The 15,963-nt window shown below is 42.1% G+C and overlaps 1 protein-coding gene across 5 annotated transcripts in view; it reads left to right on the forward strand.

Moving 5' to 3' along the window:
• LOC105281720 (segmentation protein cap'n'collar) overlaps window positions 1-14,680 on the forward strand; it is a 95,308-nt gene extending 80,628 nt beyond the window's left edge. For 4 of the 5 annotated variants that reach the window (XM_011343152.3, XM_011343153.3, XM_011343154.2 and 1 more), the window contains 6 exons: window positions 10,751-11,039; window positions 11,371-11,519; window positions 11,603-11,779; window positions 11,871-11,969; window positions 12,094-12,458; window positions 12,702-12,869. In XM_011343152.3, coding sequence (XP_011341454.1) covers window positions 10,751-11,039; window positions 11,371-11,519; window positions 11,603-11,779; window positions 11,871-11,969; window positions 12,094-12,458; window positions 12,702-12,869 — 1,247 coding nt within the window. Of the gene's footprint in view, window positions 1-10,750; window positions 11,040-11,370; window positions 11,520-11,602; window positions 11,780-11,870; window positions 11,970-12,093; window positions 12,459-12,701 lie in introns of all 5 variants that reach the window. The other variant, XM_011343151.3, reaches the window with a different exon arrangement.
• Window positions 14,681-15,963: the final 1,283 nt, after the last annotated feature.

Genomic DNA, 15,963 nt, shown 5'->3' on the forward strand with positions numbered 1-15,963 from the left:
TAGAAGAACAGCAATAATTACCTCTTCTCAGCTGTTACTGTTCCGAGTGAGAAAAGAGAGACCCCAAGGTTGAAGGCAATTAGATATCGATACGTTTTCATAAGATCGCGTAATATTTCGCGTCACGTAAAAGCTTTAACACAGCAAGACATCCTGATAGCTCTTTCGAGAATTCAAAGTAACGAACGTAAAGTAACGCGAACAAAACGATTTCAAGCGCAACAAATAGCACTTAGGCTCGCTACTTTACGATACACACGACGGTTAATTTTTATTGCCGTCTAACGATGATACATTCATCGTAACACGGCGAAACGCAGAATATCCATGACGCCGCTTCGCCAGCTATCGGATATTCGACAGCCGATTACGTAAGAAAAGACTCGATGCGCGCGAACGAATGAACAGATGAGCGAAAAAAATAACGCGACGTTGCTTCGCGTGGCGTTATCTTGCAATAGAAATTGCAGCTGCTCGTATTACAGCTGCAAAATCGCGCGTTCAAGAATTCGCCTACCTCGGCACGAGATCCGAGTCGGACAGCAAGCGGGAATATAAGGAAGCCGGTTAAAAATAATCCATTTGTGCCAAACGTTCGCATTTATGTAATGAGTTTATCACACTGGCGCACGAAACTGGCGACAAATGGAGGAAGCCGGTGAGTTATATTAATAACAGTTTCAATTCACTTTGACGGGCGTTCGTGAACTTGCGGTCGCGCAGTCACCCGAGAATTTGTTCAACGAAAAGCGACGTAGCGCGAGATTCGCGCAGAGTGCTGTCTCGCTGTGCAAATAAAAATAACCTATCCACGGAATTATTCAAGCTCGAATAAGAACGCGACGTATCTGATCCCCGTCCGCATTATAATCGCTACGTTGTCCCATTGACACGCGTCGCGTCGCGCCGTGCGGCTCGGCTTGGCGAACGAGCGAGCGGGTTGTCCGGAACCGGCTTGAGAGGATTTCGAGCCCGTCGATTCCCCGGTGGGCGATCCTCGGCATACGCGACCGTTTGAATTCCATTTGCCCGGTCGATTTCTGAATTCGATCGCGGCACCGATCTGAATATCGGCTTACCGGCGCGCTTATTTCCATTACGGTTTTCGCCGCGTGCGAGTTTATAGAATCCGTTGGTGGAACTGATATCGCGCGGAACTGGTATTATCGCCAGGGTGTTCCTACGTTCTGATAACCGCCGTTTCCTGACGACGACGACGACGTAGTCGGATAGTACGACGCGCTAACATCGTCGTTATCGGCTTTTAGAACCGGCGCGACACGTGAGCCGACGTTGATCTACCTTCGTGTGCTCGCTTACACTCGCCGACCCTGACCGAGGGTACTGCTCTCGCAACCGGCTTGCGAGTCGCTCCCGTCCGTGATTTTTGCAAAGCTCCTTTGTAGCTCGAGTTTGCAACAGCGGTTCTGCAAATCCGCTTACCTGCCTACCCGCCCATCCGCTCACCCGTTCGGCTCGACGCTTTATTGTTATCGTATAAAATAGCGTTCGGAATTCGGAAGCGTTCGTCGTTGCGGCGATATCGTTTTGCGTCGCGTATCGTCCTTGGATCTGATCGAACGTCGAATATTTTCGGATTACCGCACCGAGCGGGACAGATGACAATCGCGATGTTTAACATTACGTGCACGGTTTGCAACGCCCGTAGCAAAAAATTTGTATTTTCTAGGTAACAAAGGTATCGATTTTCTAGTAAGAATAGCTGGCCCTTATTTGTACGAGCGAAATGAAAAATCAATAGCTGGGTTTAGTTGATACTTTAAAATATTCACAACATGATAAATTCGTCACTACACTATGCGTGACTATATATGACTAATGTGCACGCGTTTCTACCCGAAGGTTATTGAATATTTAATATTTAAAAATAAATCACGCGTCATGTATCTCTTACATCCAGAAAACTAGTCTAAATATTAGCATAACCAGAAATTGTTTACAAAATACAAATAAATGCTCAACGACTTATACATAACTATGTTTTGTTTTCGTGCTTAATCGAGAACATAAATATCTTTTTATCTTTTTATTAATTCCAATCAAGATGCGCATTTTTATATTATATGGTCTTTGTATCTTGTTGTGGATTATTTCGCATAACATAAATCAGTGACGCACGTGGATCAACAGACGCAAAACACTTTGGAGAATTTCGTGTTCACAGCTATTTAGATACGATAATTGACCATCGCAAACAAATACGAGATAATCGCGTTTGCATAAAGGCCTAGAGACACAGTAATAGATCGCACGCGGGAAGGAAAAAAAGAACAAACTGCCGCGGTTATCTCCTTAGTTGTCCGGCAAACGCGGACTTTATCATTGTCGACGATTGCGGGCGACGTTACTTTATATTGCAATGCAAACGCACGATAATGCGCCGCATGCCTCTCCTCGGCTACGAGTCACGTTCGTGACGAACGGAATCGCTAATTCGTCAGTTGGTCATTCGAGCGATTATCGGAGTCTTCGAGGACGATGCTCCATCGCGCGCGGATGCTGAGCTTGTTCCACTTTCGTAATATTGTTTTATCTACGCTCACATACATGCGACATGTGCATGCACGTACTTTGCAATCGAAGCACGCACATTCGACGTAAACCTTCTTTCAAATATTGACTCTAACCAGTATAATAAGCATCAGTCGACTGTCACTTCGTTCTGTAACGTACGTCACGCAGATGTTTTGCCCAGAGTATTACAATCGATTACGGTGCCGAGTAATTTCGTGTCGCCGGAGGCGGCCATCGCTTCGAGCGAGCGAAACTTCAGTTCAGCCGGCAGTTTTTCCCGTTTGCCCTCTATATTTGCAAATGCTTCCGAGAAATGCGTGCGGCTTTTCCGTAACTATGCATCTAGGGCGAATAATTGTCGGTTCGTTATCAGCTTAACGATAGGTCATTCCCCAGGAGTGTCATTCATGTAACGCGTGCTCTTCTTCGTTCGTTGAATGAAGCGACATTAATTATCGGGTTCACCAGAGAAAGTCCATGTGGAGTTCTTTCAGCAAAATTCAAACGCAAAAGCGTTTGAAGCGTTTTAAGCTATTAAGCTATTTTAAGAATTGCACTCGACGCGTTCATTTTTTTTTATTTTACAAGAAATATTTTTCATGGTGGTCGCGTCTCTCGTTATCTCTCTTAGCATATCGATCGATGTTGTCCATATGGGTGCCATTACTTTGAAAGTAGAATAATTGCGAGCATTAAAACAGTTTTAACACTTGTTTCGCTCTGCACTTCTCCGACTTGTAACTGTTGTCTCTACACAGCAGCACGTTTTTGTCCCAAAACAGAGTTCCGTATGGAAACATCGGTACGCCGCGGTACTCGACTCGGAAACCGCACGGTTATAAATAGTTATACGTGCACGGCCGCATGTTCTTTATTATCACTCGCGACGAGGTTTTACCGAACAGATATCTCGTCCATATTTGAAACGCTTAGTCACGCGACCTCGCCGACTCGAAAGGCTCTTCTAGTTCTCCAATTAACTTCTGAAAACCGTCGCTCGAGATGTCCGATGTCTGGCTCCAAGAACCGTCGCGTGCGCGATAGTTACAACGAGAAAAAGAAGGATCTTCTTACGGTCCTCAGACCTTTAAAATGTTTCGTATGAATTCGCCCAGCTATTCATCACGTTCAAGATAAGACACCGGTAGATAACATCTTCTTTCTAGCACACGCGAGAAGAAACGCGAATCTCTTTTTAGAGCGTTTTTACGTTACAGTTCAAGTGGCAAGGTCTGCAATTATCGCGAATACGCTGTCCTGAAATCAAAAGATAGTACGCTGTTCTCGATTAATAACTTCCTTGACACACGGTGCGATGTATTCGTTTTCTTTGAGGAGAATTTATAAATAGTTTATTACCAGCGATGAAGTTGCGAAAAATATCGATCCCGATCAAAAGCGGGCAAAAGTACGCTCTGCTATCTCGACCATCACGTGAATAATAAATTGATCATTTATTTTTCAACCAGTGTATTTTGTCCAGTTTTGAAAACTCGCTGATATTTATTACAGATCTCCACATAATGGAAAAAATTGTTGAAACACATATTCAATACGGTACTGTCAACCGTTCAAACAAGTATCCTCTAGTTTTTATATCTCAAAAGATAATGAAAAATCAATTAGTTGACTGACTGGTTGATTGACTCAAACATGAGGCTTGCGGGAAACGCGTCACAGAGTCTCACGATATTGCTTTCGGAGCAATTCGACTCGTGCGTCATTCGGTGGTCTCGCATGATTCGCGATGTAATGCCTGTTACGCGCGCACGCGAATCGCAGTCCTGCGAGCAGACAGTTATCGAAAGATCATTCTAATTAGCATGCTGATTCGTTTTGCGGGTCAAATCTTTTCCCCAGCCCGCTGCACCGCGGATTATTAACGCTTGGCGAAGGCTTTGCGCGCTCCACCCATTCGTCGCGCGCCACGGTGAGATATAATTACGCGCGTGCACACGCGAAACAGCTCGGCGTTTTACACCCACGACGAACGGTGAAAGTACAAATGACCGCCGCCTGCATACTTATGCAGTTACGTTCCCTCGAGCTCTTACGTCGGCGCGATTACCGCGTGCCGAACTCTCTCACGTTACATTCGCGCGCGTTAAACATATTGGGTTGACCGGAAAATCCATGCCCGACCTCCTTAGCAAAACTTCAAACGCAAAACTCCGCGTTAAGAATTACCAACTGTCTTGCGTCTGAGCTTCGTCAAGAAAATTCGGACCTTCCGGTAGCGCAAAACTTTGCATTAATTCTTAATGCGGCTTAATTTCCGCGCTTGAATTTTGCGGGAATTGGCATGGATTTTCCGGTCAACCCGTTGTGTTAAATAATAAAAGCGCCGATACACGCGATACGCGCCGCATTCTTTCGCTGTCGAGTATCGTGCAACCGCGCGATCGAATCGGCAAGTGTGTCGAAATAAATGCGACTCGTCCCCTCGAGAGGAGGAAGCATTAATATGCAATTTGTTGAGCACTTTGTATGCAAAACTTTGCGAAATGGCATTGCCTCACGTCGCCGCAAAAGCTGCCCGGCTTACGGTATTTACGGTTTATCCGGGATCATCTTTGCGAGCGTTTGGTAGCGCATCATTGTCGCACTTTGTGTTGAGCGCAAGTTTATAATTATAATAATATCCGACGTTGCGCGACCGGATCGGATTTACCTGATTACAGATTTGTCATACGCTATTCCACGAACAATTTTGCAACACGCGGAAGATCTTGATATTATATCACGTGGATATTTCTACGTTGTTTTTCTCACCAATTTGAGATCGATTCTGTGTATCTGACTGCGTATCGATTTTGTCTATTCATAGTTAAAACATTTAATCACGAATTTACAGAATTAATTTTAGATCGGTAGAACGAATATTTTTCCACGACTAGTTTGGAACGAGCTTTTTTTTAGCTGTCAAAGAATGATGACGTGTGACATTTTAGTTTCGCGATACCGAGATAAATCGGCAATTATTACGTTACGGTGAGCCACACACATCGTGTCGTGCAGCACGTTGCGTGGAAATTTTCCGCACATGCATGTTCTACTCGTTTATCAGGAAGGACTCGCTCGTAGGAGTGGCCATTTTCAGTCTTGCTAATTTACTGATAAAAGAAAAAAAAACAGATCACAGCACATCGATCGTAGATAGAGATAATTTTGTTGTTAACCAGCTTTATTGATTATGCTGTCTCGCATAAAAATATGATGCGCTTGACGTGCGTGATTGCATTTGACGCGATTCCGTCGCCAAGAATACCGTAACAACCGTATCGCGCTTATATAGCGTAGGATATATCAGGAACGTCACGGAGTGGGAAGGAATACGCACTCGGCCCAAGAACAATTATTTTATATTATTTTAAATTATTTTATATTAAAACCGCGAGGGAGTAAGACGGAAGGGATACGGATATTCCAGGAACTCGGTGATCTATGATCGATGAGTGCGATAATGAGCGCGTATTGGTCTTTCGTCTTTCTATCTTGCCTACGTGAAGCGCTTTGGGGGCAATTTCGCGCGCGTTATGCAATTCACGAAAAACCGCCGTAATAAGAAGACGCGCGTACGAAAATTACAAGTGCGAAGTACTATAATTACAGCGCGCGGTTAGCAACTCGTCGCTGCTCCCACCGCGCGTCCAGGCGCCGTCCAATGCCGCGAAGAAAAGTGAAGCTAGTCGCCAGCCTCTGCGGACGAGTGGTTACGCCCCGTGCAGGGTCAGCCTCGCGAGTTCGCGCGACGAGTAGTCATGTTTACGCGGCGTCCGCGGCTGTCAGGCCGAGCGAGCACCGCCGCGCGCGCGCGCGTCCGTCTGTCATCAGCGCCGATCGCCAGCGAAGAGTGCCGCCGCGGCTGCGGATTCCGTCAGTGACGGTGGATGTTCAACGGTCACTGCCGCGTATTCATCGCGCGCGACGTTTGTCACGCTGCGCTTCCGCGCGAAGTCGTTCGCGAGTGCAACGGAGTGCCCGGGCACGCAGGAACTCGCAGAGTTTCCGAATGGTGATCTTCGGCGCACTTAATCTTCGCGACCGACTGGTCACGTGGGTGATCGAGGACCGCCGACGCGTTCCCGATTCGATCCGAAATACCCGCGAAAGCGCGAACTCTTGTCGCGAGGAGCTGCGAGACGAGCGCGAGTACGAAATTGTTCCGTCAACAGAGTGACTGTCTGCAAGGCTGACGCGCGACCCGCGACAGGAATATTCAGCGGACGCGTTATCGCGGAGTGTAACGACGCTCGTAATAGTGGCGTTATCAGGCGTAGTTTCGGCGCTCCGCCGTATCGCCATGCCTCGAAATCGCGTGGTGCCTCCGGCGCGGTCAGCGTGAACTTTTGCTCGCCGCTCCGACGTTGTACACAGTGTAGTAACGTCATCGGATATCTTTTTTGCGATACTTTGTTTCTGTTTTCCTCGATCCGGGGATCGTTTCTTGCCGAGGAGAACGTGCGATCGCGCATGTCGATGATTCCGCGAGTATCGGTCTCGTTCTAGCCGAGACGCACCGAGCACGCATAACTCGCATTTAACATGCACCAGCCTGAGGAACACCCGACGTATGCTTGATGATTGCTGTGAAACAGAGAAAGGGACGTCTGGCGTCGCGGAGGTGCTGAACGAGCTTGGTCGCGGGCAAAAAGAGAGACTTCTCTCGATTCCGCCTGCACGTGGATCGCCGCGATCTTCATCGGATCGCGATCAGGCTGGACTTTCCGACCGCGCGAAAAACAGTTTGCGGAACGGCAAGAAACTTTGCTCCCCCGACGACACTCTGTTATGGGCGTGGATGAGAGCGTGATCGTGTTTGAATAGTTATTTCCGTTGTAAGTTCGAGGAAGATCGGATCGCGGCTCCCCGATGAGCTTGAATGGCGATGATGGGAGTTATCGTATATATTCCAAGTAGGTAATTTGCTTTCACGTGTTGATTCCTCCTCGCGAAGCGCCCGGTCGCTTGTTCACGTTTTCTCTCTCTCTCTCTCTCTTCTCTTCTCTTCTCTTCTCTTTCTTTCTCTCTCGCGCGACCCGGTTTATTTTTCTAACATGATTTTATCTCTCGCAGCGATACATTTGCCGAATTGATAGCGTGAGGCATCGAATTTATATCGGGTACGATAAGAGAAGATAGAAAAGAGAAGGGGATATCGATAATGCGATTTTTTCAGCGCATTTTGCATGTTTTTTCCTGGCGCTCACCTTGACCCGGGCAACAATGCTCACTCGATATCCGGCCGTTAGAAATGCATTGTGAAAACTACAACGTCACTCGAATTTCCATGTCCGCGATCACGATGCTCGTCGACCCTGACTCGCGCTGACCGGCAAGCGGGAAAAATAGTGTAGCGTCTCCTAGTCGGTGCTTCATGAAAGAAATAGTACGAGATACATGCGTATTTACATTGCCCGGTCATACGATCTGCGTCATCCGTGCGATACGTCGCGGTCGTCACCGTGTCCACACGATAGCTCGATCGGACCATTGTGGATTGTACGCGCCGCTAATGAAATCATCTTGGCTGTAATTAAATTAGATTGCCGGTCTAATGATTCGCTTGAATAAAAATACGCGTTACGTAACGCGAAACGTCAATAACTCGATTTAAGCGCGCGGTTGATCCTTGAGAAATACGTGCGACAACGTGATAACAGTATCTTCTGTATCATGCTGAGTCACGATAATTCGGTATCTGGTGCACGTGTGCCCGTGCTGGATAATACTGTTAAATACAAATGCAGTTTATTACGCAAGATCATTTTATAATAATTCACAAGACAGACGCTATCTGCATCAGAAAGATAAATAATACGCATATTATAATAAAGTACGATACTTTCGTGAATGAAAACAAGCGTTGATTATGATGAATGAAAATGTAACGGCGCACAAAATCGGAAAAGAATACAGAAAGAAAAAAAAGAAAAAATTGAAAAAATTAAGATAAGTCTGCACAATGTTGCGTGATTATAGTTCTAGGAAGCGCTTTATCGTCTTATTTACAAAAGACGGAAATGAGAGTAATATCTCTTGCCAGCATCTATCGCTTAAGAGCACGATAAGGACAGATTCATCATGCGTAGAATTTGGTAATTTACAATAGACGGGCATCTCGTGACGCATGCTAAAAAACCATGTTGCACATTCGGTTAAAACAAAAATGTTTATATAATGATCGAACAAGAAGACGACGGGTCACGAAGTTTCTCAATATCTTCGATAAACAGTGCTATATATCAAAGAATTGCGAAATGACAAATTTTTTACTCGAGTCCGTAAAAACTTTATAAGTAAAAAAAACTTTATAAAACCTACGGGGAAATAGACGTGAGTCCAGTAAAGAATAGGAATGTTGACGACCAATAATGTAATGCAAAATATCGGGTTTAAAGAAATGTGACACGTATATTTTTCCTTTCGGAACTAAATGATAATAACAGTTAAAACCTAAACCCAGTCACGTACGGTTTCGAAGGCACTCGGTCACGCTGTTTGCTTCTGAGAATGTCGTATCAGCGCATCGTTACACCCTAGACTCATATCCTGTGTCGATTAAAAAGACGCGCACATATTAATGCAGATGGAAATAAGAATTTCGCAGATAATTCTATTTTTCTTGCGCGCTACAAGAATCATACACGTAATACAAACAAATGGCATAAATTCCAATCTTTCTGAATCTTTCACCAATTTTGTAAAATACGCAAAAATCTATTCCCATATCGTATTCTTTACCGCTAGTATCAATTGGTGATCATAGAAATATTTTGTTCATTTATTATTATGGCTCACAAGAGTTTTGCAGCAATAAACATTTAATTATAAAAGATGCTTATTTTGCATACACGAGCGACGAAAATAAAATAAATGTTCGTGTGGCTATTTATCATTATCAATTTAACGTTTAGTCGCGCTGAAGACAAAAACAGCTAAATGTAAACGTAATACATTTTTACAATACTTTTATAATATTTAATAAATTTTAAAAGATACTATATTTATATAATCGGTATGCCAATTCCTGAAAATAAAGAGATATAAAAAGTATTTTTTCAACTATTAAAAGATGCTCGCACGTTTAATCGATTTTACGTCTGTCGAAAATTCGGCTGTATAAACGAAATTAATGGTACTTTTCATTGATCTACATATTTTGTGCAAGGCAGATCGATTGTTTGTTCAAAATAACTGTGAAGTCCATAGGTCAGTGAAAAGATCTCGCAATTATTTCATTTTTCGTGACTAGTCATATAGTATTAGTTGTCGCAATGATAATCTGCTGATAACGGAATTTATGTGCCAATGTATTTTTCCTATGTGTTTGCGCGTTTTCTTCACGTGAGTCTTATCTTGCACAATCGGTGGACTTTAAATCCGGTTGATATTAATAGACGTGTTTGATCAGTGATATATCTATAGCTTCGATTATCTTAGATCATCAAGTTTTCCTAAGACGTACATTCTTTCCAAATGTGCTAACAATAAACAATTTTTATATCATAATATCATAATTAATATAAGATCAGTAAAAAAATTCTACATGAAATGTAAAAATTTTTTATATATGGAAAAATATTTTCTTTAGATCTCATTAAATAAGTGTTAAAATAGTTTTATTAAAAAGTAATTTCCACGACTTTTTATTTTGATGCTATACGAGGAATATTACGCGAGCGTCATAACGTATCGTTACTCGTGAAACTTGCGCATGTTGTAAATAGTTGTCTGTGCAAAAACCGGTTATAGCAAATGTCATGTTTGCGAAGAAGTGTTTGCCGTCGAAAGGTCCGAATACCGAGGCGTATCAGAAATGCGTTCGTTTTCTATGTTAAAAGTTCTTTTTTTTATGCGTTAAACTCTCGATGCAAACACAATGTTTGCGAGAATATATTACGTCCTCGCAGAATTCTCATGCGAGATGTAGGCGACGGCCTACTTCGGTATGCGTATTTTGCAAATACGCTTGCAGGATTGTGAACACAAAGCTGCAGTCATACGAGATAAGGGGCACACTTGGTGTGATTATATCAAAAGAATTTAAAAAATTCGCAACGAGAGGCATCGTGTTACCGTAGCCATAGCGTAAATAAAATAACAGTACCAAACGTTCTGGAAATTAAAGTCTGCAAATAAAATTTCGGTATTTTCAGTAAAATTATATATTAAATCAATATTTATTGTATTCTCTTTTTTTCTGTTGTTCTAGGCATGTATACCATGCGTATGTTGGACAACGGTAGTAACAATGCGTCTGGACCCGCCGGTGCAACGGCTCTACCGGGTGTGCAAACGGCTGCCGGTACGACTTCGACGACTACGGGTGTCACGACTCTACCTGGCGTAGTCGACGAAAGGATGGATGCCTCGAGCGACAGCGCTGTCAGTAGTATGGGCAGCGAACGCGTACCATCTCTCTCGGATGGCGAATGGATGGAAACTGGATCCAATTCCAGTCACACTCAGGCCGACTCTCATTACACCATGGATTACGCGAGGTAAATTAATACGCAACGCGCTTAATTTTCACCAAGTGCTAAGAACAAAGACGCGATCGAGAGAGACAAAGGAAGAAAAGATTGCTTCTCCGTCTAGTCATGAGTAACAGCGTTTTCAAATGAAACGTGACAAACAATGGATCTAGGGAAATATCATTGGAGTCAATAACGAGAAGAGCAAATAGCAATTAAAATTCATTCTCTTATCCTGCAGTGTAATATTTATTGACTGCTTTGCTTACAAAATATCGATGTTTACGAACGGATAAAATTAAATATGCGGCGTATGTACTTCACGATTTTTATGACTAACTTTTTAATTACGTTGCAGCAAATATCGCATGCCGTACGATTGCAGCTATTCGGTATCCGCGAGAAACGCCGGCTCTCCAAGATGTCAAACCGAACGGACCGTACCGCCGGTCGCACAGAAGAAACATCAGATGTTCGCCAAGCGATATTTCCAGGAGCAAGGCACTTGTTAGTATATTTAAAACTTACGGTTTTCACGATGCGCGGGATGACGTAGCACGGGGAATCCTAATTGCAAGGCGACTTTCTAGGTTCACCTTTAGGGGCCACTACACATCCGACTACTCCGATGAAGTATGAATACGACACACACACGATTGGAGCAGGCGCACCGGGCAACGCATATTCTGGACCGATCGAGGGTGCTGCTGGGCCACAGCCAGAAGTTAAGTACAGCTGTAGCGTGGATTTTAGCCGTCATCAATCCGGTAAGAGAAGTTGACGTATAAATTTGTGTTAGACGAATTTTGTCCATGAATGGATTTCGTATAAATGTATAAATCGATTTCCACTTTGCAGGGCGATCTGCAATAGAACATGTTCATCACAATCACACCTATCACTTGCCTGCCGAGAGTTCAGGATCTCTTCAACGTCCTATTTCTCGCGATAAGAAAGGTAAAGGTTGCCCCTATGATATTTCTTGAAATTTATTACGAGGCAGAGATTTTTCAGGAATTCCTGATAATACTTTTGTCGATGTCAGGAAAACGTTAATTCTTACAACTTACTTAAATTTTAGTCCGCAAGAGTGAAGGGGAAGAGCATCTAACGAGGGACGAGAAGCGAGCAAGAGCGTTGAATGTGCCCATTACAGTCAGTGACATCATCAACCTTCCCATGGATGAGTTTAACGAACGTCTTAGCAAATATGATCTCAGCGAGGCCCAACTGTCTTTGATACGCGACATTAGAAGGCGGGGCAAAAACAAGGTTGCCGCGCAGAATTGTCGCAAACGCAAATTGGATCAAATCATAAGCCTAGCTGACGAAGTAAAGGAAATGCGAGATCGTAAAATGAGGCTTATCCGCGAGCGCGACTTCATGCTCATCGAGAGACAGCGGGTGAAAGACAAGTTCAGTCAACTTTACCGTCACGTTTTCCAGGTTGGTATTTTTCAATCTTGCCTTCTTGTACCAAGCATAATTATATTTTGAAATAAAATTAGAACGGTAAGCGCATTTTTTGTCGTGAAAAACGTCTGTCTTTCAATTCTTTTATTCAAGAAAATTTATCTTTGCTATTCATCATTTCCGACTAAAATGTCCCTTGTTTTTTTTCATTAAAGACGACAAGAGAAAGAAAAAGAGAAACTACAAAATGCCTAATAAGTTATAATTATGTTCCAGTCCTTACGGGATCCAGATGGTAATCAGTACCATCCGTACGAGTACAGTCTACAGCAGTCTGCAGATGGGAATGTTCTGTTGGTTCCCAGAAATCAGACAAATCCGCATCAATCCCGACAGTCTTCAATGGAACCGAAGACAAAGCCCGATCCTGAACACAAGGAATGAAACTGTTAAAGGATTCAACGGGATCGGTTATTGAAGGAGTCCTGTTTTCCTTGGACGGCGCATGCGTCCAAAGTGTAGTAAAAGCGAACACGACGTCAGGCCGCCAACACGTTGCTAGGCTTATTGCGCGTAATTCTTGTCGAGCAGAGCTCACACCCTTACGCTTGACATACCTTGCACTGTGTCCAAATGAACAACGAAACTCGTTGGAGATACTGGCTTAGGAATCGCGCGATCGCGCGATTCCCCGCAACTGACTTTTTAACACATCTAGAGATTTTTAGTAGAAGGAAAAATAAGATTTACTTCTAGTGGTGACTTTTGTGTTCAAGGGTGATGCTACAGTTTTTCAGTTTTTCGACTACCCGTACTAGTACACATTTTCGTATCCGTAGTATCATTTTCCTTTCATCTTCGTAATCAAAGACGGCATCGGGTATGGTGTATTTTTTTTGTAATATATCTTCACCTTCTTGACTATCATCAACACGGCAAAAGTAATCACTGATAAAATAAAATGAATGATGAAAACTTGATGAAATTTCGTGTAATAATTTACATATGACGTTAGCTAAGAGTTATCGATAGAGAAACTTAAAACGTAATTCCAGAGTTCACACTGGCCTTATAGCAACACATGTTACAACTCGCGAAAGGAATAATAAAATCGGTTGTAGTATATGGGCTTCTTTAGATTGCCTGAACGACGAGTCACGATGTCTGTGGTATTAAAAAAAAGAAGGTTGCAACATTGATTGATACGCATAGAGAAATTAATATAAGACGGTTATTACATCGCCGAAGCAACACACGAGGACTGTTGCGTGTCACCATGAATAATTGAAGCAACTCTAAATTAATCTCTTATACTCCAATTACTATTCTTCCCGCTTCGTACTATGCGTAAAATATGCTTGTTAACTTGTCAAAGTGCATATACGTAAACGTGTAATCGACACACATGTGCAGTGATACACGCCGATACTGAGAACGGCGAAGGCTCAGTTTTAACATAATATGAGAAGGATTTTATCGCGTTTCGATGTAATATTGCGTTCATCTATGAATATGATATATATATATATATATATATGTACACGTACATACATGGATTGAATTATATATAGCTTTCATAGATATGTAAGAGTGCGACGATTGCGTTGAAACGTACCCATCCAGTGATTTCGATTGATTAATTGCGATTAATTGTTGATAGCATACTTACTTGCCAAAATTGTGACACGCTGTCGTAACTTTCAGCGACCGACCGGGCCTCTGGAGCTCGTCGCTGCAGCGTCGAGTACATTGTGCGCACACGTCGACGCGAATAAAACGCGAAATGTTGTTAATCGCGCTCGTATGTACTATTAAACTTCGTTGTGTTATGAACTTAGAGGATACACACACTACGGTTTGATACGCTTGCAGCTCCATGTGCGACAGCGTCATGGGTGTATAATGCAAAAAGCTATAACTGCATTTAATTGAGGACGGAGCGAGGACGAGATGAGAAAAGGCAAATGGTCGATACACACACACACGCATTGGAATACAGCGAAGCTAAACTACTTGCAGTAAACTAAACTCTCCGAACCATTTTGTGTTCCACATAGGAAGCGGCTTGAACAAATACCCTTTACATTTCACTACGGATTCAAGTGAAAAAAAAACTTACGAGCGACTTACACACGTTGCAATGTACATTGAAAATATCTTAGCGGATAAATGCAAGTATGTATGAATACAAACAACCACTACTGCGACGCGCTGTAGTGCTACAGTACTAAGAATAGCATTCATTGAATTACGAACAAACATAATGAAAACACATATTTTTATAAGATAAAGAGATGAGAAATGTTCAGGTATTTCACATTTGCCTTTTTATGTATATATTAATCTAGCTAGTATAATTTTCTATAAATATTATATATATAAATACATATATATATGGATGGATAAACATATGTATTTATGTATATGTACCTGTATATATAAATACATATACACAAAGAGTAATAATAAAATATATGTTATAATGTTAAAAAAAAAAGAAATGGATGAGAACAGTTTATGTCGACAATTATTAATAATCAGCTCCTAATTAACATTTACATATGCAATTGTATTCATACTATTGGGTGTAGGATGCCTTTTATGTATTGTACTTAGCGAGCGGAGATCTCACACTTATTGGCAGAACCTTCGTAAAAGACTAATTTATAATCGAACTCTGTTCGTCTACTGTACAATTCGGACTTGCGCGAGCTGCAAGTCTGTGTAATTGCAATGAAGATCTCCCGTCATTAAATTTCTATATTGTATAAATAAAGCTGAATAAAACCTTGGGGAAAGTATCGTACGCGATTTCGTACATGTCTAATCACTCTCAGCACCCAAACTTTTCCCACGAGTACCTTTTCTTGTTTCAATAACCGAGACCACTTATAGAAACGAAGAACGCGCGTTATACTAACCTCATTCACTCTCGTGCTTTTTTCGTTTTGCGCTTGTGCGTTTTGTCCTAGTTTTCGTACTTTCTTACGTATTTTCCAGTATTTTCACGAAAACTGTGAAAATGCGTATGCTACGTTTTTAAATAGCTTCGCGGTTCCCTTCGTATCCGAATAGAATTCAATAGAGAGGGTCAAGGGAGAGTGTGACCGATGTAGGGACTCATCGCTGATTGGCTCCGCCATATTGAGAACACTTCCGCTATTTTCATATATATAGATATACATTTATATATGCGCAATGGTTCTCTATGCTATTTGACAGGTAAATATTCGGTTCAATCTATTTAATATTAATGAAATATTAGAAAATTGTTTACTAAAAGACAAACAAATAAAAGGTTAACTGTAAAAGTAAACATAACTTTTATGAAATGGTATTTTATATTATTTTGACAGTTAATATTAATAATAATTATTCTAGTAAGACGATGGCAATGCATATCCGTACAAAATAAGAGTTACATATGTTTTGAGAATTATAATCTGTTCGTTCCTTTATGTTACTTAAGTAAAGTACAATTGTATTCGATTTTATATTTGATTTTGTTTTTTATAAGAGTTGTTATAAGAGTTTTTTT

The sequence above is a fragment of the Ooceraea biroi genome, chromosome 2 (assembly GCF_003672135.1).
Source record: "Ooceraea biroi isolate clonal line C1 chromosome 2, Obir_v5.4, whole genome shotgun sequence".
NCBI lineage: Eukaryota > Metazoa > Arthropoda > Insecta > Hymenoptera > Formicidae > Ooceraea > Ooceraea biroi.